Here is a 25,364-nt window from a genome sequence, read left to right on the forward strand (position 1 = left end):
CCAGCGCCTGCAGATCCTGATGCATCACCTGCTGTGACAGCAGCCAGCAGAGAGGGGACAGTGGCAGCACCACGCGTGCCCCAGTGCCCACAGCACAACCACAACTCCGGATGCGTACTTCCCCCTGCCGGCACCTGGGTGCAGCACCCACGGCCCCAAAACCCCCCATCCCAACAGCAATGCCACGAAAGAAACTCCACCTGCAGCATCATCCAGGCAGACCTGGCCACCAGATCTCACCATATCCCCACACAAAGGGACTTTGGGAGTGGGGCAGCATGTCCCTAAAGAACACTCTGGGGGGAGCCCAGCTGCTTAGGAGCCATTTCAGGACATTGCCAAGCAGCCACTTGGCCTGGAGCCACGCGAGCAAGGAGAGACTGGGAGACGCAATAAGAGTCTTTAATCCAAAGGACCGAAGAGCAGACCAGAAAGGTTAGTATAAGCCAACAGATGGGAGAAAAAAAAAAAATATATATATATATATATATATATATAAGATAAAAACTGTTTCTTAAAACAAATTAAAATTGCATACAGTGTCTAAAAGATCACCTAAAAACTAAACATGGCCTTAAAAAAACGTTTCTCTTTCTCCCCGAGCACATTAAATGCAGTGAAACGTTGTGACAAATAATAATAATAACTCATGGATTAAAGACTTCAGCGCCACTGTTCTGCTCGGGGATGGGGGCTTTGCTCCCAGCCACCCCACAGGAGCCACACTGGATGGCAGCAAGACCCCAGCCCTGCACCACCGCATCCCCTCCTTCCATCACCCGGGGACCCCCAGCACAGCATCACGCGGGTGGGGGGAGGGGGGAAAGCATCCTTGCCCTGCACAGATTGGGAGACCAGGGGGGAACACCCCCAAACCCAGCCCCCCGCCTGCCCTGAGGTCAGAACTGGATGGCACAGGGTGGGGGTGAGCCCCGTACCGACGCACAGCCACGTACGGACAGACAGCAGCACAGACGCACGCGGCGCTTGCGGAGAGCCCTGTGCCCCCCAGCGAGCAGCAAGGCTTCCAAGGCAGGGCAGGCCTCCAAAAAGACTTTGTTTCCTCGTTTTTTACCTCAAGCATGCTTTAAAAGCAGCAGATTTCCATGCCAGGGAGACAGCACGCCACCCATCAACCCCCCCATGGCTGCTTTCTGCCCAAAGCTTGCCTCAAGCCAGCGCTCCACGCAGGGAGCACACGCTGTCAGGGTTTCAGCTCTACAGTAGTTTTAAAAAATACATATGTTAGATACCCTATAGGAAGGTCACCACAGGAATTTCCATGTCTTTGGAAGGAAGGAAGGAAGAAAAAAAGAAAAAAAGAAAATAAAACCACAATAAAAATAAAAAACAAAAACGTTTCACAAAAGGGAAAAAAAAAAAATAAAATCCAATTATCAGCGTCGTTCACCTATAGGACAAAAAAACCCCCCTGGTTGGAGAGCGTGGATCAGATGGGGGGTATCGCCTGCTCCAGAAAGGTCAGAAACGCAGGTGAGTAGCTAAAAATAACTAGTCTGGTATAAACGTCTGAATTCCATGCGCTTGATATCACAGTCTGCCTCTTTTTGTCTTTTTTTTTGTCTTAAAAAAAATATATATATAGTTATTGCTTTCTCAAGGGCCGGCGGTGCAGGCGCCCTCAGTGTGGGAGTGCAGCAGGCTCCGCGGGGTTGGCTTTCTTTCTCCTCTTCATCAGCAAAGGGTTGGAGGAATCTTCGATTTTCTTGATCTTGATTTGTTCGTAGTCCACTCGCATGGTGGCCAACGCGCTCGTCATCTCCTCCTGCAGGGGTGGGCAAAGCACAGCACCCCATCAGCTCTGCTGTGAGACCCCACAGAGACCCCAAGGGACCCTGCCCGCACACCCCTGCCACCTCCCCCAGTCCCAATCATGAGGAAATGATAGGATGGGACCAATGGACCTGCAGCTCATTTTTCCAGCCCACTCCATCCACTGCGATTTGCATTGCAATTTTATACTGAATTGCAATTCCAATGTGGATCGGCTCAATCTGCACCTCGAGTGCTGTGTTCAGTTTTGGGCCCCTCACTACAAGAAAGACACTGAGGCCCTGGAACGTGTCCAGAGAAGGGCAACGAAACTGGTGAGGGGTCTGGAGCACAAGTCTTATGAGGAGCGGCTGAGGGAGCTGGGATTGTTCAGTGTGGAGAAGAGGAGGCTCAGGGGAGACCTCACTGCACTGTACAACTTCCTGAAGGGAGGCTGTGGTGCAAAAGGGTCTGGTCTCTTCTCCCAGGCAAATAGTAGGACCCGAGGAAATGGCCAGAAGTTGTACCAGAGGAGGTTTAGGTTGGATATTAGGAGAAACTTTTTCTCTCAAAGGGTGGTCAGGCACTGGAATGGCTGCCCAGGGAGGTGGTGGAGTTGCCATCCCTGGTGGTGTTCAAGAGGTGCCTGGATGAGGAGCTACGAGAGATGGTTTAGTAGCTTGTGGCACTGATAGGAATGGGAGGGTGGTTGGACTGGATGATCTTGCAGGTCGTTTCCAACCTTGTGATTCTGTGATTCTGTGATTCTGTAATCTGGGACCTGCCCAGCACGAGGGGAAGGCAGAACCAGGCAGTGCCCGGAGCGCAGAGCTTTTGGAACAAGAAAATCAATTCAAAAGAGTCTTACCTTCACATCCTCCCATAGATCCTTCTCCTCCTTCAGCACACGGCTGGTGTGCAGCGGGGTCTGGGGCACCTGCATGGATTGCTGCAAGGGGGGAGCAGAGTAGCATCAGCAAGGGGTGCCCCATCCCCATCCCATATCCCAGCCCCCATCCCAGCACATCCCACTGCTCACCATGATCCAGGGGTGGTTCATGAACTCCGTTATCGTCATGCGTTGAGTTGGGTCCGTCTTCAGCAGGTTGCGGATCAGCTGCTTCACTGCAAGAAGGGGAGAAGAAGGGGGCACAGGTAGGTTCCAGGGAAGCTCCCCCCCAGCCCCAAAACACCTGCACGCAGCCCCCCCAAATGCCCCAACCCAATTCAAGCCTGCATGGCCCCACAACAGGCTTTACCTTCCTCTGACACTTCTGACCATTCGGGGTTGGGAAACTCATACTGGCCCATGCGGATTCGTTTCTTCATGCCAGGGGAGATGGCAAGGCCATGGTTGGAGTAGAAGGGGGGGTACCCACACAGCCTGCATGGAGGGGGGCAGCATCAGTGTGTGCTCCCAGCAGGAAGCAGCAGGTGATGGGACACCCCACCAGGATGGAGAGGGAATGGCTGACTTACAGAATGTACATGATGACGCCGAGGGACCACATGTCACAGGATTTATCATACTTCTCCGGGCCCAGCACCTCAGGGGCTGAGGGACAAGAGAGTGAGTTTTGGGGTGCAGACAAAGACCCTCAGAGCAGTGCAGCTCCAGTGCAATGCACAGGGCCAGTGCCACCTTGCAGCATGAGGCTGCAGCACAGGCACAGCGGTGTTGTCCATGCAGTGCCTGTGCCAAGCGTTGCACGCAGCAGTACCATGCATGGAGCAGCTCACCCTGCAAGCACGAGCAAAGCTACACCCTAAAAGCAGCAAATCCCAAAAGCAGTTCAAAGCAATCCAGCAAGTGACCGTCCCAAAAAATGCTTCACCATTAGGTGGGTGCAGAGCTGATGGGCTGTGCTGCAGGCAGTAAGCATGGTCCCCCTGAGCTTCCCTCCAGTTCCCACCAAGGAGGGGTCCCCTCACCCTCATCCCTGCTTGACTTGAGAGCTCAGCCCCCAGCAGCTTACCCACGTAGTACGGCGTGTAGCACGGAGTGGCCAAGGAGTTGTGTGTGGTGGTTTCTTTAGCAAAGCCAAAGTCAGTGAGTTTTAACACAGCATTGGGCCTTTTGGAGGTGTACAAGAGGTTTTCCGGCTGCGGGAAGACAAGGGACAAGAGGTGAGGGCAGGGCTGGGGACAGCCCCAGCAGTGCTGCAGGGCTCAGCACCGCTCCTACCTTCACATCTCGGTGCGCGATGTTGATCGAATGCAGGTATTGGATGGCTTCCCCAATGCTTTTCATTATCTCCGAGGCCTCTGAAGCAGCAAGGAAACCAATAAAAGCATTTGTAGGTGACTTACAGCAGGCACTGTCCCCTAGGTTACTGTTCAGAACAGGAGTCAAAGCCAAAAGTGCTTCCTCTACCTGAAACCTCCCTCCCCAAGCAGAGATTCTACAGATCATGCGTCCACTATAAAACCACAACCCCCAGAGTTCATGTTTTATGGATTTGGGGGCAGTGTTTCTGTGCTGGAGTGCAACGGATGCTGTGAAAACATCCCTTAGCTCTGCTCTTGACTGAGCAAGAAAAACCGGGGTTGTAATCAAGGGCTGGGCACCCAAACTTGGAGTTCCCCAAATGCAAAACCCTGATACTGATACAAAGGAATGGGACATTCCTACAAGGAGCAAGAAACTGCCCAAGGATTGGATAGAGGTCACTGTGGGGCACCATACCCCGCTCCGTGAAGGCCTGGTCTCCCCTGTCCTGGATCCGGCTGAAGAGCTCCCCACCATCCAAGCTGGAAGAGAAGCAGCAGGGTTAGGAATAGGGAGGCCATGTGAGCAGCCCCAGCTCAAGCAACCTCAGACCTTTTGGTGCCCAGCCAAGAGCTGTATGAGCTCAGCAAGAGATGCACCTCCTCTCCATCCCCACTCTGAGGTTGATACTTCTAGGCAGCGGTGCTCCAGAAATGAGAGGAGCAGAGGATTCGCATGCGCTGCAGAGATGCCAGGCACGAACGGACGTGGTCTGCCCACCAAGCCACAAAAACACATTTACAGTAAAGACAGCAAAAAGTTCTAATGTGGCGAGAGTACTTCTTGGCCTAGTTTAGCTCACGAGACAACTGCCTCCTTGGTGAGGAAACCCCGTGCCGTGCGAAGCGCTGAGCTCAGGTGGCTGCATAGCAGGGCTCCATGTGCCCACATGAGAATGGGTGACATCTCCCAAATCCCAACAGGCTGGGTGCAGAGCTGAGCTCTAGCCGTGGATCTGCATGGCATGTTTCACGTTGGCTTGGAGATGAGATGGAGAGAGGCAGGGATGGACTCCAGTGCAGCAGAGCAGCTCACAGGTAAGGCTCTGGGAAATGGCTGGGAAACTGGAATGGCTCCTGGGCCTCAAGGGCTCCCCAAGTGCCCTAAGGAAAGGCTCAGCTCCAAGTCAGATCAAGGATAAGATCAGGGATCACTTATCCATGAGAACAGGGATAACAGCACTTCCTGTCTCAGCCTTATCTAATTCGGGCAGAAACAGCTCCTGGCCTTCCTGGTGCAGATAGCATCTCAAGCTGGACGTCTTGCAAAATGGGCAGCACCAAACCACCCGGGAGTATCACAGATCACATGGTTATGGTCACACTGCACTGTGCATGGAGCTGCATCCCAAGCATCCCTTGGACAGGGGGAAGCCACTACAACAGCATCCAGATCCCACTGTCCCCACCTTAAGGACACACTGCCCATCACTCCACCACTCTCCTCCTATGCAGGCAGACATCCCATCCCAGCCTATTCCACCTGCAGCTCCCAGGTCCTGATATGGTTCTCAGAGCCTCTTCCCATCCCAAAGCTTCTCCGTGCACCCTCTGCCCCCCCCCAGGCAACCTGCCAGCTTGCCAGAGGTTTTGGCAAGAAAGCTGTATTAAATCACAGCTGCGGTTGGGATGTGGTTTCAATACTTTCCCCTTCATCCCTCCTCCTCCCCATGTTGTATCAAGCAGCCACCCAAAGCAGGCTGGCTCAGCAGCGCTGCCGGCTGTGGTGCTGCTGTCCACACTGCGCTGCTGGGTGCCAGCACCTGGTGCTGAGCCTGGCTTTGCTCGGCCAAAGCGAGTTTGGTTATGACCCATCTGCTGCCAGAACTCAGGCCTGAAGCCTGAGCAAGCTCTCAGAATGACTCAGAGCCAGCGCAGGGCACACGGCACCTTGGAAGTCCATCCTGAACATCACAGTGCAACACCTCTCACAGCACCAATGTCCCCCAGCGGGACACCTCACCCCTCCCCATCACACAGCCCCAGTGCACTCACCACTCCATGACAATGAGCAGACACTTCCTCCCCTGGTAGAGGTTCTCATAGACATCCATGATGCGGACAATGTGTGCGCACTGCGATGCCCTCCAGTGCAGCTCCACTTCCCTGCGCGCCTTGGGGCAATCCTGCAGCATCTGCAAAGAGGCAGAACATCGTCAGCTCAGCACCCCGAAGAGCAGAGCAGCAGGCACCGTGCCCAGGCAAGGCAGCCAGGCACCGTGTGAGCAGAGCTCAGTGTCGCATGCAATGCCTCCATCTCCATCTAGCGGGAGCAGCGCAAAGCCACCACCCCGAGAAGCACCCGGGGGGGGGGTGACAGAGTGCAGTCCGTCCTGTTAACCCTCAGCTGCGCTTCTGATCCAGCGCCAGTGATCCTGGTGGATAGCAAAAGCCAATGAAGAGCAGCTCCAGGGAAGGCAGATGGCCTGGAAGTGCCCCGTTTGCAGCCCTTGGCCCCGCAGGGAGCATTGCAGTACCGCAGCACTCCAGCAGAAGCCAGGCTTGTGCATTACACACATGTAATGCTTGTGCGTTACTCCTCAGCTCCCCCACGAACCCAGGGCTCCTCTGCACCCTTCTCCCCTACATCCTTACATCAGCACAAGCCACTTGTCCTCATCTCCCCCTGTCACATCTGAGGCTCCTGCAGCCCAGAACACCAACCAGCACCGCTTCTCCCTGTGCAGCTTTGTTAGCATCACATCCCCGTGTGCCACCAAAATCCTCCCCCTCCCCAGGCAGTCACACACTGCCCATCCACAGGCACTGATCCTTGGGGCCAACATCTGCATCCAGCCACCACCTCTGGCCCCACACCTCACCTTCTGCTCATGGTGGGGTCATTCTGCTCAGGACCCCACACACGGGCAGCTCCAGAGGCCACGAGCCCAAAGCACACGCACCCGAGGAGGGGACAAAGCAGTAGCCAGATGTTCCCCAAATAGCAGCAGCCCTCTAATGAGGCCCTTGCCCTTCCCAAAGACAACTCACAGTTCCCAGGTGCAGGAAGGATTTGCTAGGCTGCCACAGACTATTAATTACCGTGTTCGTCAGGATAAACAACCAGCCTTAATTATTATACTGCTAAATATAGAGCAACAACTGTGCCTATCCTGAGTGTATTTCATCTTCCTTCCTGCCTTCAGCAGCTCTGGGGTTGGGTTTGGCAGAGCAAAGCATGCACTGCCCCGACCTCAGGTTGGCACTGGGGGCTCTGGCACCAGGAATAGGGTTGGCCTTAGGAAAAAATCATGCTGTATTTCTACACCTCGCTCCGCAGCATCACAGCCAGTGAGGGAAAGGCTGCTGCATCTCCAGCAGCACACAGCTGGGACCAGGGCCTGGAGAAAAGCTTTGTGATCCACAGCTCTGCTCCAACAGCCTGGGTGGGGAGTCAGGAAGTTTAAAGGGGAAAAAAAATAAAATAGTAATTGCACGCTGGGAAAATTGAACAGCAGGAAGCAGACAGAATAACTCTAAGCAAGACAACCAGATGTACAAAAATATACATCCAATTTTTAAAGAGCTTTTCAGGGAGCTTAATTGTATTCCTAATGAGCTCGAGGCAGCCACCTCCATTACCTGTACAGCACAGCCCTGACATTTGCTTTTGTGACATTTGCTTTTGTACTCAGGCACCCACAGGCAAGCAAACAGCTTCCTGATGGCCTCCCAAACACCCTCTGCCATTCAGCTCAGTCAACAGGCCAGCCTCAGTCCGGCTTCCTGCTGGCTATGGGATGGAAGAGCACAGCCAGCCTCGTTAAGGGCATGATTGGGTCTATTTAGGAAATGATCCTGGTGCCACTAAGGGCCAGGCACAGGGAGGTAGGAGGGGAAGGGGGATGCAGAAGGGACATGGTAGTGCCCAAACCATTATAAAAGCATCCCGTATCCCCACCCCCACCACCCCCTGCCCTCCAGCACCCATTGGTGCTGAGCCCTCCAACAAGCTCTGCAGAGCCAACAACAAACCTTCGTGCTTTCCCATTTCAGGTTAAAACACAGCACCACACATTCATGGAAAGTGACAAAGATTGGCTTATCCCCATTCCCAGTTACAATCCGAGCCCTGGTTTTCCCAGCTGTAGCTCGGGTCTTTAACCACTGCCCCCACATTCCATTAACACCATCTTAGTGCTCCAAAACAAAACTATTTTTCTGTATTTTGCTGCTCATTCCGATCACATGTGCTCTCCGTCCAGCATATTTGGGTGTTTGGTAACACTGCCCATGTCCCCATTTTAGCTCTGGCATCCAGGGCACAGCCATATTTATATTTCTCGGCTTGCAAAGAGAAGGCTGCAATGGGAAAAGCACTTTATGCTCAAGAGTTAACTGCCCCCAGCCCATGGTGCCAGGCCTGGGCTGCCCAGGTCTTCAGAGCAGCGTCAGACATGAAACTCTGCAGTGACTGAGAGCGCTTGGAGACCCTCAGTGTGCTGCAGGGAGGAGGGTGGGAGCCAGGAAGGAAGGAAGGGAGCAGAGCACACACAGAACATGCTCTGGTTCCTCCCCCCCACACACAGACAGAGCTGAATCAGCCCCACCACCCCCCATGATGTCGTGTGTGTGAGTCACAGCGGGTGGAAGCAGGGAGCTCCCTGCAGGCACCCAGCAGGGCAGGACCATGCTTTGCTTGGCATCCCACAGCTCAGGGATTTAACAGCAGCCCCGGCCTGCTGCCATGGCCAGATGTATCTTTATTTTTCTGCTCTCCCATCAGCAGTGCTTCGCACTTTGCTCTGGCAAAAGAAACAAACAAAACAAAACAAAACAGCTGCCAACACACTCCCAGAGCTCCTGCCCCACCAGGACAGCTCTTACTTCTGTTTGCTGCTTTTAGCAGCACACCATTTGGGACCCTTCAAGCAACAGCCCCACACAACTGCATCCCAGGTCCCCACCAGCTATGGTCCCCCTCAGAGCAACAGGAGAGCAGGGAGGAAGCCCAGCTTCCTGGGCTCTTTCCTCCTCCCTGCCTACTTTCCCTTTCAAACATCTCCTGCAGCCCCCACGCCTTTGTGGCCACATGTTTTGCTGGCGATGCCAACGTGAGTTGGCAGTTTCACAAGCGGGCAGAGGATGCAGGATGCCGTGGGAAGAGCTGTGGTGATTGCACGATGCTTTCACAAGGAGCCCTGCAAGAGCAAAGCCAGCAAAATCCCGGAAGGAAGAGCATTGCAAGCATTGAGCAACACCACAGAGCGCAGCTGAGGCTGGTCCCGCTGCAGGGGGACGCTGAGGACCCCCACCCTGCTGCCCCCAACCCAGGGCATCTGCTGAGCCTTTCCTCACCCACAACAGATGTGGCAGCTATTCAGCTTTTCAGGCAGCAACAAAAGGCCATCCGGGCTCACAAAGGCAACGAGCAAAAAGGCTGTGGCTTAACCAGGAGCCACCTGCCAGGGCCTCATGCAGTGGGATGCTGCTGCTCAGCAAGCCTGGCTCCGCTGCAGCAAAATCCAAGTACAACAATTTAATGGTCCCATGCAAGTACTCAGGGCACCAGCACAGCAGGGACAGCAGGATGAGAGCGCAGGGATGGGGCTGTAGAACTCATGGGAGAAGTCAGAGCAGGTAAATGGCAGCACGAGGCAGCCCTGCTGACTCAGAGCCTCGCAGCGACGGCACGCCAACGGCAGGCAGCAGCGCTTAATAGAGACAAATGATGAGTGTCTGCTTCGTGTATGTGAGAAAAACAACACGAGAGGACCATTCGGTTCCTGGGTTTTGTCTGGGGATGATCCTATTCTCACCGCCACCCCGTGCATCAGAAGAAATACTGAATTTTGGTGACTCACTCATTATTCTTCTGTCCTAATGAGACAGTAGGGTTTGCACTGTGCGTTAATACCTTAGCCCAGCCTGCTTCTGCTTCTTCTAGCAGAAGCAGCATGGACTGACGCTTGAGCAGGGCATAAATCACATAGAGCTGAAAGGACCCCAGAATGCCCCAAATGCTGTTCATCCCTTTCTCAGGTCACCTCCTGCTGACAATCACTGTGACACCGGGTGAGAAGGACAGACAGGGGACAGCGCTGGCTGGCTTGGGGCCAGACAGAGACCAGCATCGCCATCAGCACCAGGTCTGCACTGCAAAAAGCAAAAGGAAAATGAGAAGTTGGGGAGGGGTGAACAACACCCTCACATGAGCTGCACTGAGGCCAGCCGGTGTTTCACACTCAGTCTCCTTATCACCACCTCTTTGCAGAGCCTTTAAGGCTGCTTCCAGCCCTCCCTTCAGATTCCAGCCCTGAAGCCATGTGTCTAATCAGATTTCCTATCAGAGCTGCTGCACTCGTGAATGGAAAAGCACATACATGTCCTTTATGATAGGAAGTGGTTGATATTTACGGGTGTGTTTAATACAGAAGCAAGCACTGTGTAAACCATTAACTCGGCTCTGACCTACGTACTTTGTACTTCCCTCCCCAGGCAGCACGCATGGCCTGAAAACCCACAGCTCCAGCCCACACTGCAGCATCTCAGTGCCACAGCAGGGTGCCAGCTTGAGCTCTGTGTCCATAGGGATCCCCCTAGACAGACACACTGGTGGCCCCAGCCCTGAGCAAGAACCAGGAGCTCGGAGCATCCCTCTGGGTCCCTGACCCCCGCAGCTTCAGAGCAATCCTTCACCTGACTGCACAGAGAACCCCATATTTACTTATTCAATCTGTTTTTGAGAAGCCTCCTTCTCCCAGATGGGTTGAGAAAAGCCAACAGGATGCAGCGCAGCGCTCCCAAAGCTCCTATCACCATTCAGGGCATCACCAAGGTTTTATTTACGTGCCCTTGAAGCTCGGTGACGCACAGCACGTTTGCATCACTCCGTCCTCTTCACGGTGATTTGTTTAAGAGCATTTTGTACCCTTGGCAGGCTCTGTCAACACCAGCAGTCAGCAAGCACCTCCTGACACCAAGCCCAGGGACACACACCCCAACAACAGCAGCCCACTCCTCAGAGCCCTGCACCCCAATCACGCATCCCACATCCCCCCAGAGGCAATCAGCTCCCCTCTCCATACCCAAAACCAACGTTAGGGATGCGGGAATGCCCTGGGATGAGTTGTGCCCATCCCCTCTCCTCCTCCCCCCCTCCCGGTCCCCACGTGGTCTGGGTGCTGCCAGGGACACAGGGCTGGCTGCTGCCCTACGTAACCAGCTCCTGCGTTAAGCGGCCGCTGCTGCTATTGAAAGGAGGTTTTGTGTTGTGCAGGGGGAAGGTCGGAACAAGAGCAACACGGAGATTTCATAACAAGCCTTTGTCTGCGCAAGCAGGGGCCCCACGGCTGCCTCCCTGAGCATGCTCCCCCCGGAGCTGTGACCGCCCTCCTCCGCCTTTGTCCTCCGCTCCACACCGTAAAAGCTCTTCGGGCTTTCCCAGAGCTGCTCTGCTCCTCCTCCCGCTGCTCCGGGGATATCCCGCAGCCCTCGCGTTCTGCAGGATCCCTAAGATAGTTTGTACAGTGGCACGCTGCAAATGTTTTGCAACAAACCCACACGGGTTAAGAGCTGAGCAACCCTCCAACCCAAAGCAATCCATGGGCACGTGGAGCCTTGAGCACCGGAGCAAGAAGCATTACAGAGGAAATCCTGACCTCAAAGGAATGCAATGAGAACAAGCAAGCAGCCCCACTGGCAGCCCCTCAAGCAGCCCCGCTAGCAGCAGGCTGTGCCTCCCTGCGGATCTCCACCATCCCTGCACGTGGCCTTGCAGAGCAACTGGAGCTGAAAGAGGCCTTGGGGCCGCAGCAGCAATGAGGCCGGGAGCCTCCTGCCACCCACGAGCTGTCCCCACATGTGGGAAGCCCCACCAAGCCCACCCCAGCTCCCAGCCCTCAGCACTTCCAGCTCCCGACCCCCCCTGCAGAGCTCAGCCCCTCTGCACCAGGCATCCTGAGACAATTCCAGCTGAGGGGAAAACACAGTTACGCTTCTATTTTAAAAAGCCCTTTTCGCATCCTGCTGGCACCTCATTAAAGCACTCAGGACACAGCTGCTATTATTAGCTCTCCCAGCACTAGCAGCAGCCCCACGCTGGGCACGGGGAGCAAGAGGGAGGCAGGGAGGTCTGGCAGAGCCAGGACGGGGCTCAGCAGCCCGGTCAGCCCCGTAACCTCGGAATACCTCATCCCGCAAGCATGCATAATTCAGCACAGCGCCGGGACGCACACGCCTCCAAAAGCACCATCAGAGGAAAAACCTTCTCCCCTCTCACCACGACTGAGAAGGAAATGTTGGTGTCTAAAAGCAGCTCCCACGAAGAGGTCCAGCACTGCAGAGCAAGGAGTCAATAGCTGAGGTTTTTTCTGCTTGCATCTTTTAAGTACACAGTGAGAACACGCACACGCTGGGAAGACTTGCTGATCCTTTCACAGATGCTCAGTGTCCCACTGCTAGGCAGTTTTTAGTACTAAGTTCCTTGTTTTCTTACTAAGTAGGACAGCCAGTGTTTCGCCTGCTACATTACAATGGACAGGGGGATGAAAGGATAAAAGCAAAAAAAGCAGGGGCACTTAAAGGTGAAAACAAACGAACAAACAAAAACTATCACTGCATTTACTGCCACTGCCCCAGCATCTGGAGAGCTGTCTGGGACCGTTCATTCTGACAATCCCCAGCCCCTAAAACCAAACCAACCTGGTACTGTCAGCTCAACACACTGGTTCACCATGGACCCACAGGCACAGGGTGAGGGGAAGCAGCTCTTGGGTCCTGCTTTGCACCGATTCCAGAAAAGCCACCTTGTGCCATGGGCAGGGAGGTGTTCTACCCCCATGATAACACAATGGAAGTTCCATCCCCAAAGCAGAATAAAGAGCACAAACGGGGGATACAAGGAGGGAGATGCTAACACAGAATGAGCCACTGAGTCACCAGAGCCAAGCAGCGAGGTGTGGCCAGCTCCCAGATGGGGCAGCCTGGCTGGTGGGAGAGGGCTGCATGTTTACACGGTCAGACAGGAAAGCAGGGAGAGTTCCTGTGCTCTGAACTTCCATCCAAGGGTCAAAGTGAATTTCCCATCAGTCGCAGGGCGGTTGCTCTCTCTCGTGTCCCTGGTGCTGGGAACAGATTTCTCCTTGCAGGGAAACTCACTGAAGAAAAAAAAAAAAAGCAAGAATCTTGCAAGCCCCCAAGTTAGCCGGATGAAGGCATTCCCCAGGGAATTTTCAGGCAGGCTCCACAGATCCTCCTTCCCATGGGCAAAGCACCACACGCTGTGTGCCACAGCTGGAAACCCACCCCTAGCCCACGGCACAGGGTGCACAAACCCCAAAACACCAGCGCCCGGCTCTGATGACTTCCAGGAGACAGCTTGGTTGTAAACTTCCCAGCAAACCCACTCCTACCCACGGAAAGGCATCCAGCACTGCGGCAGAGCAACTTGTGCAACAGCAGCCCGTGTTTTCTTAGAGATCTGCTCAGACTCATGAGCGGCGACGTTGCGAAATGGCTGGAGAGGAAAAGGGAGATGCAGCAGAGCCTGAGAGAGGAGGCCGATATGGGCTCCGATGGTTCCTGCAGCCTGGCTGTGTCAGAAGGGGAAGGGACACGATACCCACAGTGATAAAGACAGCGAGCCCAATCCTGCCCTACTGCTAATGCACATGGATACAGAAATTATTAAACCTGTTCTTGAATTTCAAGACTGCACACACAACACAGCTATCATTACCACTTAAAATAAAAACAGTCTTGCTACCAGACCAGCCTTCCTCGCCGTTTATTTTTTCTTACAGCAAGCTGGAGATAACACACATTCTTCCCTGTTGGCTTAGATCTGATTGCACATGCTTTCCCCCAGCCTAGCTGAGGATAAGACAAGTGGGATGCTGTGCCCATTTCCGAGCAGTGCTGCTTGACCCTGCTTCCACCCGCACCTATCAGCTCCAGCCGTGATTACTGCGGCTGATGGAACATGCTGCCAAATTTCCAAGCAGTCCCAGCTCCAGCTCTTTCCCTGAAAACACACATTTGGCATGGAGTCCAAGGAGCCTTTCAAGAGGCTACACGAGCTCTACACCATGTTTCAGAGCTAGAGGACACGGGCAAGGAAAGTGGACTGAGAACTGCTCATTTTTGCAGAGTCAGAGCAGAGGATGCTCCACATCTGCCCCACAAGAACCCAGAGATGGGGCTGCCTGAAAAGCACTGGAGGTCTCAGCCCCTCAGCAAAGCCCTGACTGCTGCACTGCTGCGCAGCTTTTGTCTGCTCCAGAATGAAAGGCACACGGCAATGACAGCCCAAACTCATGCACACCGCCATCCTAAGGACAGGAGAGCTGAAAGGGCTAAATTCATCAAGAGGGCCCAGAGAGCTGCCTGCAGGCAGGGGTGCAGAGTGAGAGAGCAAATGCGATTATGATGGAGAAAACAAGCCTGTCCTTCCAACGATCCCAAACTGGGATAGCTTATGGGAGCTGAACTGCAGAGTGCCCGCCTGGCTGGACACCCCAGGAACATTCAGATCTGAGATTGTATTTTGAACTTTATCTCTAGTTTAGACTGCAGCTTGCTGGGTGCCCAGGCACATAATCACATGCATCCCTGATGCCAACAGCTTAAATAATCTCATTACATATGACGGCAAACACCGCAACGGTCGCAGGCCGTTTGAGCCCACTTGCTCACCTGCCCTTTCCGCTGGGAGAATTTCCTTTGTCACAGCAAAGCCACGCACCAACACGATGCACTAATTCATGGAAAGATGACGCCGTCCTCCCCAGCAGCATCAGGCTCGAGGCTGAGCCGTGGCCGGGCTCCACGTGCTCCCAGCACAGCATACAAGGTTGCTGGAGCTCTCTGGGTTCAGCCTTGCTCCCTGCACGCAGGGTGCTCGCTGCAAAGGAGCAATGCCAGCTGCCCAGAGGTGATGATCAGGACGCACAGAAGCCCAGATCGTGCTGAAGCCCCATCCCAGGACACCCACCTGGACCAGCCTGGGCTTCCAGCGGGTTTATTAAGGAAAAGAAATCAAATAAATCAGGTAGCGCTGTGTCCGTGGGGCTGGTGGAAGGACTGCCTTGATCCTCATGGACCCACACCCTCAGACTCTCCTTACCCAACCTGCGGGCTCAAACGGGTCCTGCCCACCCCACAGCTGAGAGAGGAGCCCAGCAGCACCCCAGGCCACAGCAGGGGGAGCACAAGCCTGAGAGGCCCCAGGGGCAGCCCCAGAGCAGCCAGCCCGGCGCAGGGGAGGGGAGGCAGCGCGTTATTCTTGGAAACCAGGAGGTGAGCTCATGCTGCCTGAATGCTGCAACTTGAGGCCAGGCACGCCGGGCTGGGAGAGGGGCCTGACTGCAGCCTGCAAGGCTTATGTGGGTCTGGGGCCTCCAGGGAGCACAGCACGCAGGTTCCTTCCACCCATAACATCAGCACAGAGCAAGCCCCCACATCCCCCCATGCTTCCTCAGCTAGAGATCTCTTGGAGCTCTCCTGTCCTGTCCAGCCAAGGCATGAGGACCCTGGGCTTATCTAGATGTCATATGTGAGCCTGGGGCGAGGGCACGCATTCAGGCAAACCCCTGTAAACCCCCACCTCCCAGCCTGCGAGCATAGGAAGCATTGATCTCCTTTACAAGCCCCTGGGGCTGAAGGCATTCAGTCATTAAGAGAAAGGGCCCTATCATTTCCTGAGCATTTGCCAAAGCAAAAGTCAGCCCCCGGCTCCCAGGCTGTTATCAGTTTATCTGTGTTGTCAATATGACTGTTCGGAACATGTAATGTAATCTGAAGGGATTATGGCTGATCATAAATTGTTTAAACAAACTCAAAACCCAACTCAGTAAACTCTTTTGGTCAATGAGATAATAAACCACTGCATTGGGAAAGCCCCAGCGATGTCATGATACTTTCCAAGGCTTTAAAGCTATGATTTGCACAAAAAGCCACAGTGAAGACATTTCTGGTTACATAAAATACATGGCAGAGCTCACAAAAATCCCACCACTGACACAGGAGCAGAAGTACAGCAGACAGAACGTGTGTTCTGTTCCCCTGGAGCAAAAGTCCACGATATTCACACACTCCATCACTTCGAGGGTATTTTTCCAGCTGGCTTATATGAAGGATAAAGCACATGAGCTCAAATGAAGCTAGAGAAAGCCATATGAAATAGGGTGCTCTGCTTCCTTAAGTGTCTTCATACAACACCTTAGCCATGATGGCTGACCACAAGCCCACCAGCTCCACAAACACCCCCAGCACTGTGCAGACACAGCTACAATACAGCCTGCCCTACTTCCAGGACAGGCAGCTCAGAAGAATAATGAACCACAGAAGTGCTGGGCTCCTTCCTCCATCAGAGGAACCATCGCTCCCCTTATCTGATGAGACTGAGTGAGGCCGAGACTGTTTCGCAAACATGCCCTGAAGCACTGAGGATGCTCCAAAACCCATCTGTGAGAGGGGACAGCCCTGCAGGCAGCCTGAGGCTCTCCCACCTGAAGGAAGAGGCGAAGATTCCCTACTCTGAAATTTGGGTGAGGAGTACCCATGGTTTATTTTAAAGGAAAACTGTCCCATCAATGACACACAGCCAAGAAACAAAGCCATCACCTACTCTACTTGGCCCATTCTCCAGTCTGGGTTGCCTGCCACTTCCCTGCCACACGCTGAATTCAGACAGCGACCTCCCTCCTGCCCCTTGCCTAAAGATGAGCTAAAAGCAGAATTTGCAGCTCGCAGCCCCGTGCCACCATCACAGCCTGCATCACATAACGCCAGCAGCCTGACCACAGCCAAGTCTGGTCAGCAGTGACCTACATACAGAAACTTTCACAGAGGTTACAAGCCTAATTTTGCTTAATAATAAACGGCACCAAGCTAAAAGGAAGAAACAGGTAAGAATCCACTCAAAGCTCACGTTTCAGCTCCATCCATCACTTCACATTCCCACACTGCTCAGCACCCAGGAGTAAAGTACTGTGCACCCAACAGGGTCCCAGCAGCTGCGGGCTGAGATTGGCAGCTCAGGTGCATCTCTGACCCTGCATGTGAAATCCTGAGTGCTTTAGGTCCTTCTTGATGCTGAAAAATAGAACTGAGGGCAGGAAGCTAGTGAAATAAACAACAACGATCAAGAAGACGAGTAAAGGAACAGCTCCACGTTTTACCTAGGCACGGTGCAGCAAATAAAACTACCATCCATTAACTCACACACAGCACTGTTTCATTTAATGATGCATCTCTGCCACGGACCATTGCACTGGAAGAAAATTGGCTGTAACGTTCTCATTGCTGCTGGAACGCTGAGTCTGAGCTCAAACTCTCCCCAAGCACTGAAAAGTGCTCTTAAGCAAACTGACCCTCAGCAAAACGCTGGTTTCAAGGCATCTCTCCATTTAGGTTTAGCAACATAATAGCTGCTCCTGACCCAAGAGGAAGCACGATGTAACCATAAGACACCATTAACACTAAGGAGACACACAATTGTTTCCCTCCAGCTCAGGACTGCATTAATGTAGGAGATCTTGGAACAGAAAATGTGAAAAGAAACTGTTCCGAATGGAAAGGTTTGCTGCACCACCAAAGCAGGCGGCACAAAGAGATTTCAGCTGTGGCTTCTGGCTACTGGCCATCAGAATTCTTTTAAGCATCATCTGAAACATGACGACTCGATGCAATCACTTCTGTGCATCCTGCTTTAGGTCATCATTCCACACTGATGCAGCCCATGAGTAATTCCAATCTAAATACCTCTGCAGGTCCCCAACAGAGACATCGTCCCGACTGCGGAACAAGGGATGGATGAAGTCAGCTCCCATCGCATCCCAGGCTGTCACCCCACGGGTCTGTGCTCATAAGGCAGTTTGTCTGGGATCCCAAACCCCCTCCCCAGAACCGTTTTTAAGGGGCTGGAAGGAATTGCTTACAGCAGCAGCCGTGCTGCTCTTTGAAAAGCCAGAGAGCTCAGCTGAACACTCCTCTCTGCATCGGGGAAGCGCAAAGAGGCCAGGACAGGGGACAGAGGGCAGAAGACCAGCAACTTTCCAAAGCAGAGATCTTGGAGCATCACCCTCCAAGAGCTGCTCAGGCATTCTGACTTATAACACAAAGCCCTGCTCTGCAAGATGCTTTTCGATACAGCACCCAGCGTTAAGTCCTGACAGCTGCTGCACAGTGCTCTAATAGCAGTGGGAGCAAAGTGCAGCCCCAACCATCCCAGAAGGAGCCCTGGTGTCACCCAGCCCCGCACCGCCGCTCCATCCTTCCCCTTTCAGCACTGCAAAAGGGAAGTGCTGGATCCACGCTTTATAGGGTTGAGTCAACTGTAGAAGCAGCGAAGAGCGCATCTGTCAAAACAGAAGAGGATTTTGCTGATTTCCACCCAAACGAACTGCCAACACGTGTCACCCTGCAGCGTGACGGGCTGCGGCGAATGGAAACCGCCTGCTTTTTGGGGAGGAAAAGTCCAACTTTCATCACCCTGTTGAACAAGGCTCCCCTTTGCCACACGCTTTCCGCACCATCCTGTCCCCACGTACCTTAGCAGCGCCACTTGCACCTCCAGAGCCCACCTGTTCATTCATTCACATTGGCAAACCCTGAGAGCAACAGAGAGGCAACTCTACAAACAAGAGGCGGGGGTTACAGATCCAGACCGTTATCTGTTCAGCCTTCACCATCCTCAGGGTAACAGCGAGGTTCTGAACAGCTCCTGCATGAGCGAAAGCTGCAGCTCTGCTGGGAACACAGTGCTCCCAGGCTGCCTGCACCCGCATCACCCAGCTCCAATCTCCACAAACTTCCCCTCGTCTCTCTCCAGCAGGGAGACACGCTGCTGCCTTCCTTCCCTCAACAAGTGATTTCAAAACAAGGAAACCTCTGGATCACCGAGATGCCTGTCTGTAAGATCCACAGCTAAACAGGGGATGCTAAGGAGCAAGTTACACACAATGGATGAGCAGAGTAACACGGAAATGTTCTGTTGCTGCCCGCTGTTACGCGCTGATTCATGGAGCCTGGGAGACCTGTGGGCACCGATGGAGCTCTGCGCAGGGACCCCAGGTCAGTCTGCCATCCGAACACCGGGGCAAACAAACTCACCAGACAAATCCCACAAGGATTTGTGCTCCTAAGGCAGCACAAGCAGATGTTATTCGCTTTGTTTGTATTAAAAAGCCATAAAGCTACATCCCGCCGCTGTTAATAGAAAGCAACTCGGCCGGACGGGCAGCAGGGCAGGGAGGCAGAGCTCCCATTGTCCGGGCCGCTCGCAGCTCGAACGCCCGCTCCGCAGAACCGGTTCCCGAGTTTCGCTGCCCGTGTCCCCGCTCACAGGGCAGCGCGGAGCCGCCGGGAGGAGCGGGGCTCGGGGCGGAGCGAACCTCCCGCACCGCCCGGGGACCCGGAGGAGCCCGACCTGGGAGCCCCGGGGGGAAGAGAGGTGCGGAGAGCCACGGCGCGCACCTTTAGGGCGAACTTCTCCCCGCTCTTCTTGCTGAAGATCTCCAAAACTTTCCCGTTGATGCCGAGCCCCAACACTTGCGTGGTGACCTTGTAGTCGTCCGTGATGGCATTCTTCCGGATCTGCAGGCCGCCCTTCACGGGGAACGGTGGAAACTGAGGCGGCGGCGGCGGTCCGTGGGGAGCTGCGGGAGGCGGGGGCGGCGGCGGCTGCGGCGGCGGAGGGCTGGGAAAGCCGGCGGGCGGCGGCGGCGCCCCGGAAAGCATGGCGGGAGGCGGCGGCGGCGGCGGGAGGGCCGCGGGGTGCGGGAGGGCTCCGAGCCGAGCGGGCGGGCGCAGGGAGCGGGGCACGGGGAGGGGAGAAGCGCCGCCGCCGCCGCCGCCCCCCGCCGGTGCGCCCCGGCCCCGAACGCGGAGACGGGAAGAGGAAGGCTCCGGTGAGGCCGGCTCCTCCTCCTCCTCCTCCCGGCGCGGCGCGGCTCTGATGTCAGCGCCTCGCCGCGGCCGGGCCCGGCCGACGGGGGAGGGACGGGGCGGGGATGGGCTGCGCTCGGCGGGGCGGGGGAACCGAACGCACGGCCCGGCCCCGCAGGGAGAAGCGGAGCGGGGGTGGTGGGAAGGGGTCGATGGCCGTCGAGTGCCCTCCCTGCCGGTAACTCTTATCTGGAAGTAGATCCCTTGGAGCCAGGAGATGGGGACAATGCCATCGACGTGCGAAGCGTGGGAGAACCGTCCGAAAGAATGAAGCGGTGATTTATCGCATCTCTTCCACGCTCAGTCCGGGATCCGGCACAGACGCTGCCCAGCTCGGAGCTGCTGGGATGCCACGAGCTGTCGTACTGCCTGCTGCACGTCTGTCAGCGGGACCGAAATTGGAAATTCAGATGTTTCATCCGCGGATACAAAATATACAGCTTGCTTGCCACCCTTGGTTTACATTCACCCCTCCATCACCCACAAACACTGCCTGGAGATGGCTGTGACCCCAAACCCTCAGCACATGGTGCCTCCAGGAGGACACAAAAACCCAAGAAGGGCAATGAGCTGCAGTCTGGTGCCCCAAATGTGTGGGGGGAGCGTTGGCAGCAGAGCAGGAGGCCCTGGGCCATGCCTGTACCTTCCATGAGCAATAGCATCTGCTCCAATCTGTTAGTCAAGCCAATAATACAGCCCCATCTGTTAGAAAAGGTCAGCTCTACGCTCTTTAAAAGTCAGTTTTTAACAAAACCTGATCAGTAGCTGTTACAGGAGCAGCTTCAGCTAATCAGAGAGCATCATTAGTAAAGAGGAGCATCTGTCATCCCAATTAACAACGTCTGGGGGAGATCCAGCCCTCTTTACACCAACCTCACATGGTTCAGTGACACTGTGGAGCTGTGTAGGGCCTCTAAGCACCACCTCCCATCCCTCCAGCCCAGCCTTAAGCTCAGAGTGGAATGTGAGCAAAAGGAAACCGTGGACCTCTTGTGCTGCTCTGCTTCTGTCAGTTTCATTCACGTTTTATATCGTCACCGAGCCCGAGCAGTGCCCTGCAGGAGCCTACAGCTGTTGCAGCACCGGGTTAATCAGCTCCACCATCACCCACCCGAGGATTTAATGAAAACCGAAAGAAATTAAACGAAAGGCAAAACTTTAAAATAAAAATACAAAATGAAAAAAAAGATGCTGAAATTAAAAAGAAAAATAAATAAATAAATAAATAAATAAAGGAAAAACGTAAAAAATTAAAGAATAGGACGCTAATGACCGCCGGGCTCTGCAGGGCGATCGTGCAGCCACGAGGTGGCCCCCGGAGCACACTGAGCTTTGCAGCTGTCGGATTGCTGGGGAGAAAAGAAACAACAAAACAGCAACAACGCCTACAAGGAAACAGCTTCCGAGAAGGCAATCTGTACGAACAACCCGTTATCAGCACGTAGAAACCTCACCACAGGGCCAACACAGCGGCCCTGCTGTCCTCACCCTGCTCAGCCGCTGCAGTGATCTTTCCCTCCTTCCATTTCCATCTCCATTTGGCTACAGCAGTGCTGGCAGCAGGTTTGAGGGCTGATCTGCCAACGTGCTCTCCCCGGCCAGTAATTAGCTGGATTATTGTTTGATTATCACAGAGTTAACGGGAAAAATAGGCCTTGTAGATTAGGGTAACAATCATTAACGCTGCGTGCATCCCGTCCTTCTCTACGGGTGGATTTGTACAAGCGGCAGGCTGCTGGAAAGCTCTCCCACTTCAAAATGATAATACATCTAAAGAATCCTGCATGCTTCTAGGGTAGGGGTAATTGAATTGAGGAGATATCGTTAATCCCCATTACTGCTATTCGTGTCTTAAAGCGACGGGAGGGTTGGAACAAGCAGAGGAGGAGCGGTTGTGGTTTTTGCCTTCTCAGTGCAGGGGATGGGGTGGGAGCCCTGTGCTGCTCCGGCAGCTGCTGTGTCCCTGGGAAGGGATCCCAGAGCACGGTGTATTTATAGAGCACTGTGGGCTCCTCAGGGATGGAAGGAGCTGTTCTAACCTGGATTCACAAGCCAAAAAAGTAACCGTACGCTTTCTGCGCTTTGCCCTTCATCTGCTGTCATCCTGCATTTAGATGGAGAGCCTTCCCCAAGCCCTGGGGCACTAAGGGACATTCCCAGCTGGCAACACAGGTCCCAGCCAAGGATATTCCCTTTGGCACCCCATCCTGCAGCAGAATGGCAGAAATGCCCTTGGCATGGTTTCTCTGGCAGATTAGCACCCAGCAGTGCTGGCATGCCCATGGAATGGCCTCACAGTCCTTCTGCTGGGCACACAGAGCCCACAGCTATGAGACACACAGGGAACTATTGCTTGGGACCAAGGGTTGTGCCCCCAGCTGCTGCTCCCCCATGCTCAGCATTGGAGGAGCACACAGCAGCCCATGCTCCTCCGTGCATTAAAAATGCAGCCAGACCCCAGAGCTGACCCCATACAGCACTTTTTCTCCACACAGGGCTATTTTTTCTCCCTCCAAATGGAAAATGAATCCTGATTCATTGCCCACAGGGTGATGCCAAATGGACAGCCTGAACTCACAGTCACAAAAAACCACAGCTCAGAAGCATGGGAATAAATACCTTTTAAAAGAATTTGCTTTGAAAGGCATGTAGCCCAACTGACAAGATAAGCCACAGATCCCACACAGGGGGAGAAAACAGAACCTAAAAGCAAATATTAGTGCTCCTCTATGGCACAGCAGCAGCTCAGCCTCACAGCTGTGCCACAAAGAGTGAGAATTGCAGGTCTGACCCTCACCTCAGCTTTTCTAAGCACAGATTTATTTGTTTTTCCCTATAAATCCACAGCAGCACCAACACAGAGAGGGAATGGGCTTTCAGCTCAGCAACCTGATGGAGAAGCTTAGGGTGTTGTGGTGGGAACAGACCCACTGTGAGCTCCCTGCAGATCCACAGCTGCAGTCCCTGAGCAAAATTAGGTGACATTCTTTAGGATGGAGCCGCCTGCTTCTCCTGCCAGTGCCCCACAGCAGGCAGCAAGGCTGGCGCTGCCTCACATTTCTACACCACTTATCACTACAGCCAATGTCACAGTCAGTTCTGGAGCAGAGATAGGGAGCTCAGGGGCCTCTGAGTGAGAAATAACTCAGATGGACGTAAGCAGAGCCAGGCCCTGTCAGCAGGCAGTGGTGTCAGAGCAGAGACAGCGGGAGCACTTCTGTGCTACCCACAGAAAGGGGAAAAACAGGGGATAAGCTGCATGAGGTTGGATGGATGTGAAAACAGCGGAAGGGCAGCACGCAAGGTGAGAAGCTCAGCGCTGGGACAAGGGACCTGCTTTTAAATTTGGCCATTCCAATGAACAATGCATTTACATCTGCTGGCATCCACCTCGTGCTCAGGTCCCTGCAGTCTGCCAGCAGAGAGGAGGGAGGCATTTGTGCAATGAGATTAGGGAGATTAGCTCCATTAGGATAAGCAGCTCCCAGGCTGGCCCTAATCCAGTGGGAGCCTGCAGCCCACACGCTGCTGCTGGCTGCCCTGCAGGACACAGCAGAGCCCATAGGGACCACTTCTGGGATTTCTGTGCCAGTGGGGACCCTGCAAAGCTCCTCAATCCTATGGCTTTTGTTGCTGCCACAGCTGCCTTCAGCCTCAACACAATCGTGAGGTCTTTGAGGCTCTCACTGCTTTTTTACACGGCCTCTCCAGGTGTTTGGGGCAGCAAATAACACACAGTGTTACCTCAGGCTTCTTTCTGTTTGCTGCTTTTTGTGGGGTATTCAGCCCTCAGTCCATAACAAGCTTTTAGCAACATATCAGTGCTATAACCTAAAAGTGCCCCATGTGTGTGGCAGCAGCTGCTGTGCAGAGGTTTCTGTACAAACTTGGACAATTTCACATCCATGATGGAGGAGTTTTTATCCCCCCACTGTCTGCCTTTCCCTACAGTAGCTGTGCTGCCAGGAGCAGAAGGGCTCATCTGTTTGCAGCAGCACTGCTGTGCCTTGCAAGAAGCGATGCCCAGGCATCTGTTGCCCATCAACAGCAAGGACTCACTGAGCTCCATGCATTCAGGTGCAAGAAATGAGCACTGCCTGCAAGGAAAGGGGAGGAAGGAACAGGGAGCACAAGCAGCAGGAAGACTAAAAAAAGGCACATTCTAAACCTAAAAAGTGGCTGAGGGCAATGCAGCCGTGCAAGGCTCAGAGCTGAGGGGCAGCACCCCCTGCTCAGCACAGTGTCAGTGGGTGCTGATGAGGCTTTATCTGCAAGTGGAAAATCACTTGGGGCACTGAGCAACAGGCTGAAAGTGGCCAACTGGAGCAGCTGCTGAGGGCTGTGGGAAGGGCCCTGCTCTGACAGCACCATATTCACCCCGGTGTGCTGAAACCAGGAACGGAGATTACATTGCAGCAGGCTGTGACCTGGCATGTGGCATGGGCCAGAAATAAAACTGTTTATGTAGCAACGGAAATAATAGCAACGGCAGCTAGGTAAGATGTATCTCCCTCTATTTATATAATTTATTTATTAAAGCCAGGCGTATCTATTTATTTGGGTGGAAGGGATCTGTTTACATTATAAATGGTTTTGCTCCTGGTGAGCAGCCCAGGCTGTGCTGCAGGGATCTTTTCAGGCAGCTTTTGAGAGCGATGCCCTCCTGCATGCTGGGCTCTGGGGTGCTGGCATGCATCGAGATGCTGGGTGCAGCACAGTGGGGGGAGCAGGATGCAGCTGCAGGTGGGGATCATCACTTTATGCCATCCCTCTACTGCTCCTCTGCGTTGCAACGAGGGAAGGGTCAGGTGTAGGAGAAAAAAAATGAATCATCGAGGAATATTTGTTCAGCTTTGTGCCAGCCTCGTGCATTTCCCATCACACTGGGATGTGTCAAAGGGTCACGTGTGGTCCTGCAAGTGCTAAAGGGAGGGCTGGAAATAGTTATGGCACTGCATGTGATCGCAGCAGGGGGAAGGAAAAAAGCTGAGCAGGAAGTCTTGTCCCTCTCTCACCCCCTTGCCAACGTATTGATGCTCCTAAAGCAGCACCATTGCCTCACACAGCAAGAAATGAGATGATGAGGGACATAAAGCCCCCAGGATCCCGCAGCACTTCCCAGCAAAGGAGCAGAAACTGCAGCATCCCAGTTTATGTGCATCCAAAGGAGACCAGAGGAACATGCAGGCAGCACACTGCTGTGGGCACAGCTGGGGCAGGAGGTCCCCTGGGTGCTCAGCCCCAGCACAGCTCTGCAGGATGAGCTGGCAGCACAGGGACAGAGCGGTGCCAAAGGCTTGCAATGCACTGAGCTCTGCACAGGGCAACAGCAACGAAGGGAATTGTGAAGGGATATACAGGGGATATTCAGCTTATGGCTCAGAGATTTATGCTCATACCAGAAAAACCATCTCTGCTTGCCTGCCCACATTTAT

At 54.0% G+C, this 25,364-nt stretch overlaps 1 protein-coding gene across 1 annotated transcript; it reads right to left on the bottom strand.

The window, feature by feature from the left end:
• Positions 1–386: 386 nt before the first annotated feature.
• Positions 387–19,722, bottom strand: MAPKAPK2 (MAPK activated protein kinase 2). Its single transcript, XM_042884300.1, has 10 exons — positions 19,459–19,722; positions 6,037–6,176; positions 4,460–4,524; positions 3,959–4,038; positions 3,750–3,876; positions 3,253–3,328; positions 3,033–3,157; positions 2,813–2,898; positions 2,642–2,722; positions 387–1,786 (listed from the first exon to the last, which is right to left on the bottom strand). Exons 1-10 carry the CDS (start codon positions 19,720–19,722, stop codon positions 1,643–1,645), a joined length of 1,188 nt encoding a protein of 395 aa, XP_042740234.1. The 3' UTR covers positions 387–1,642.
• Positions 19,723–25,364: the final 5,642 nt, after the last annotated feature.

This window comes from Lagopus leucura, unplaced genomic scaffold (genome assembly GCF_019238085.1).
Source record: "Lagopus leucura isolate 7727_CA_CO unplaced genomic scaffold, USGS_WTPT01 Super-Scaffold_100043, whole genome shotgun sequence".
Lineage (NCBI taxonomy): Eukaryota > Metazoa > Chordata > Aves > Galliformes > Phasianidae > Lagopus > Lagopus leucura.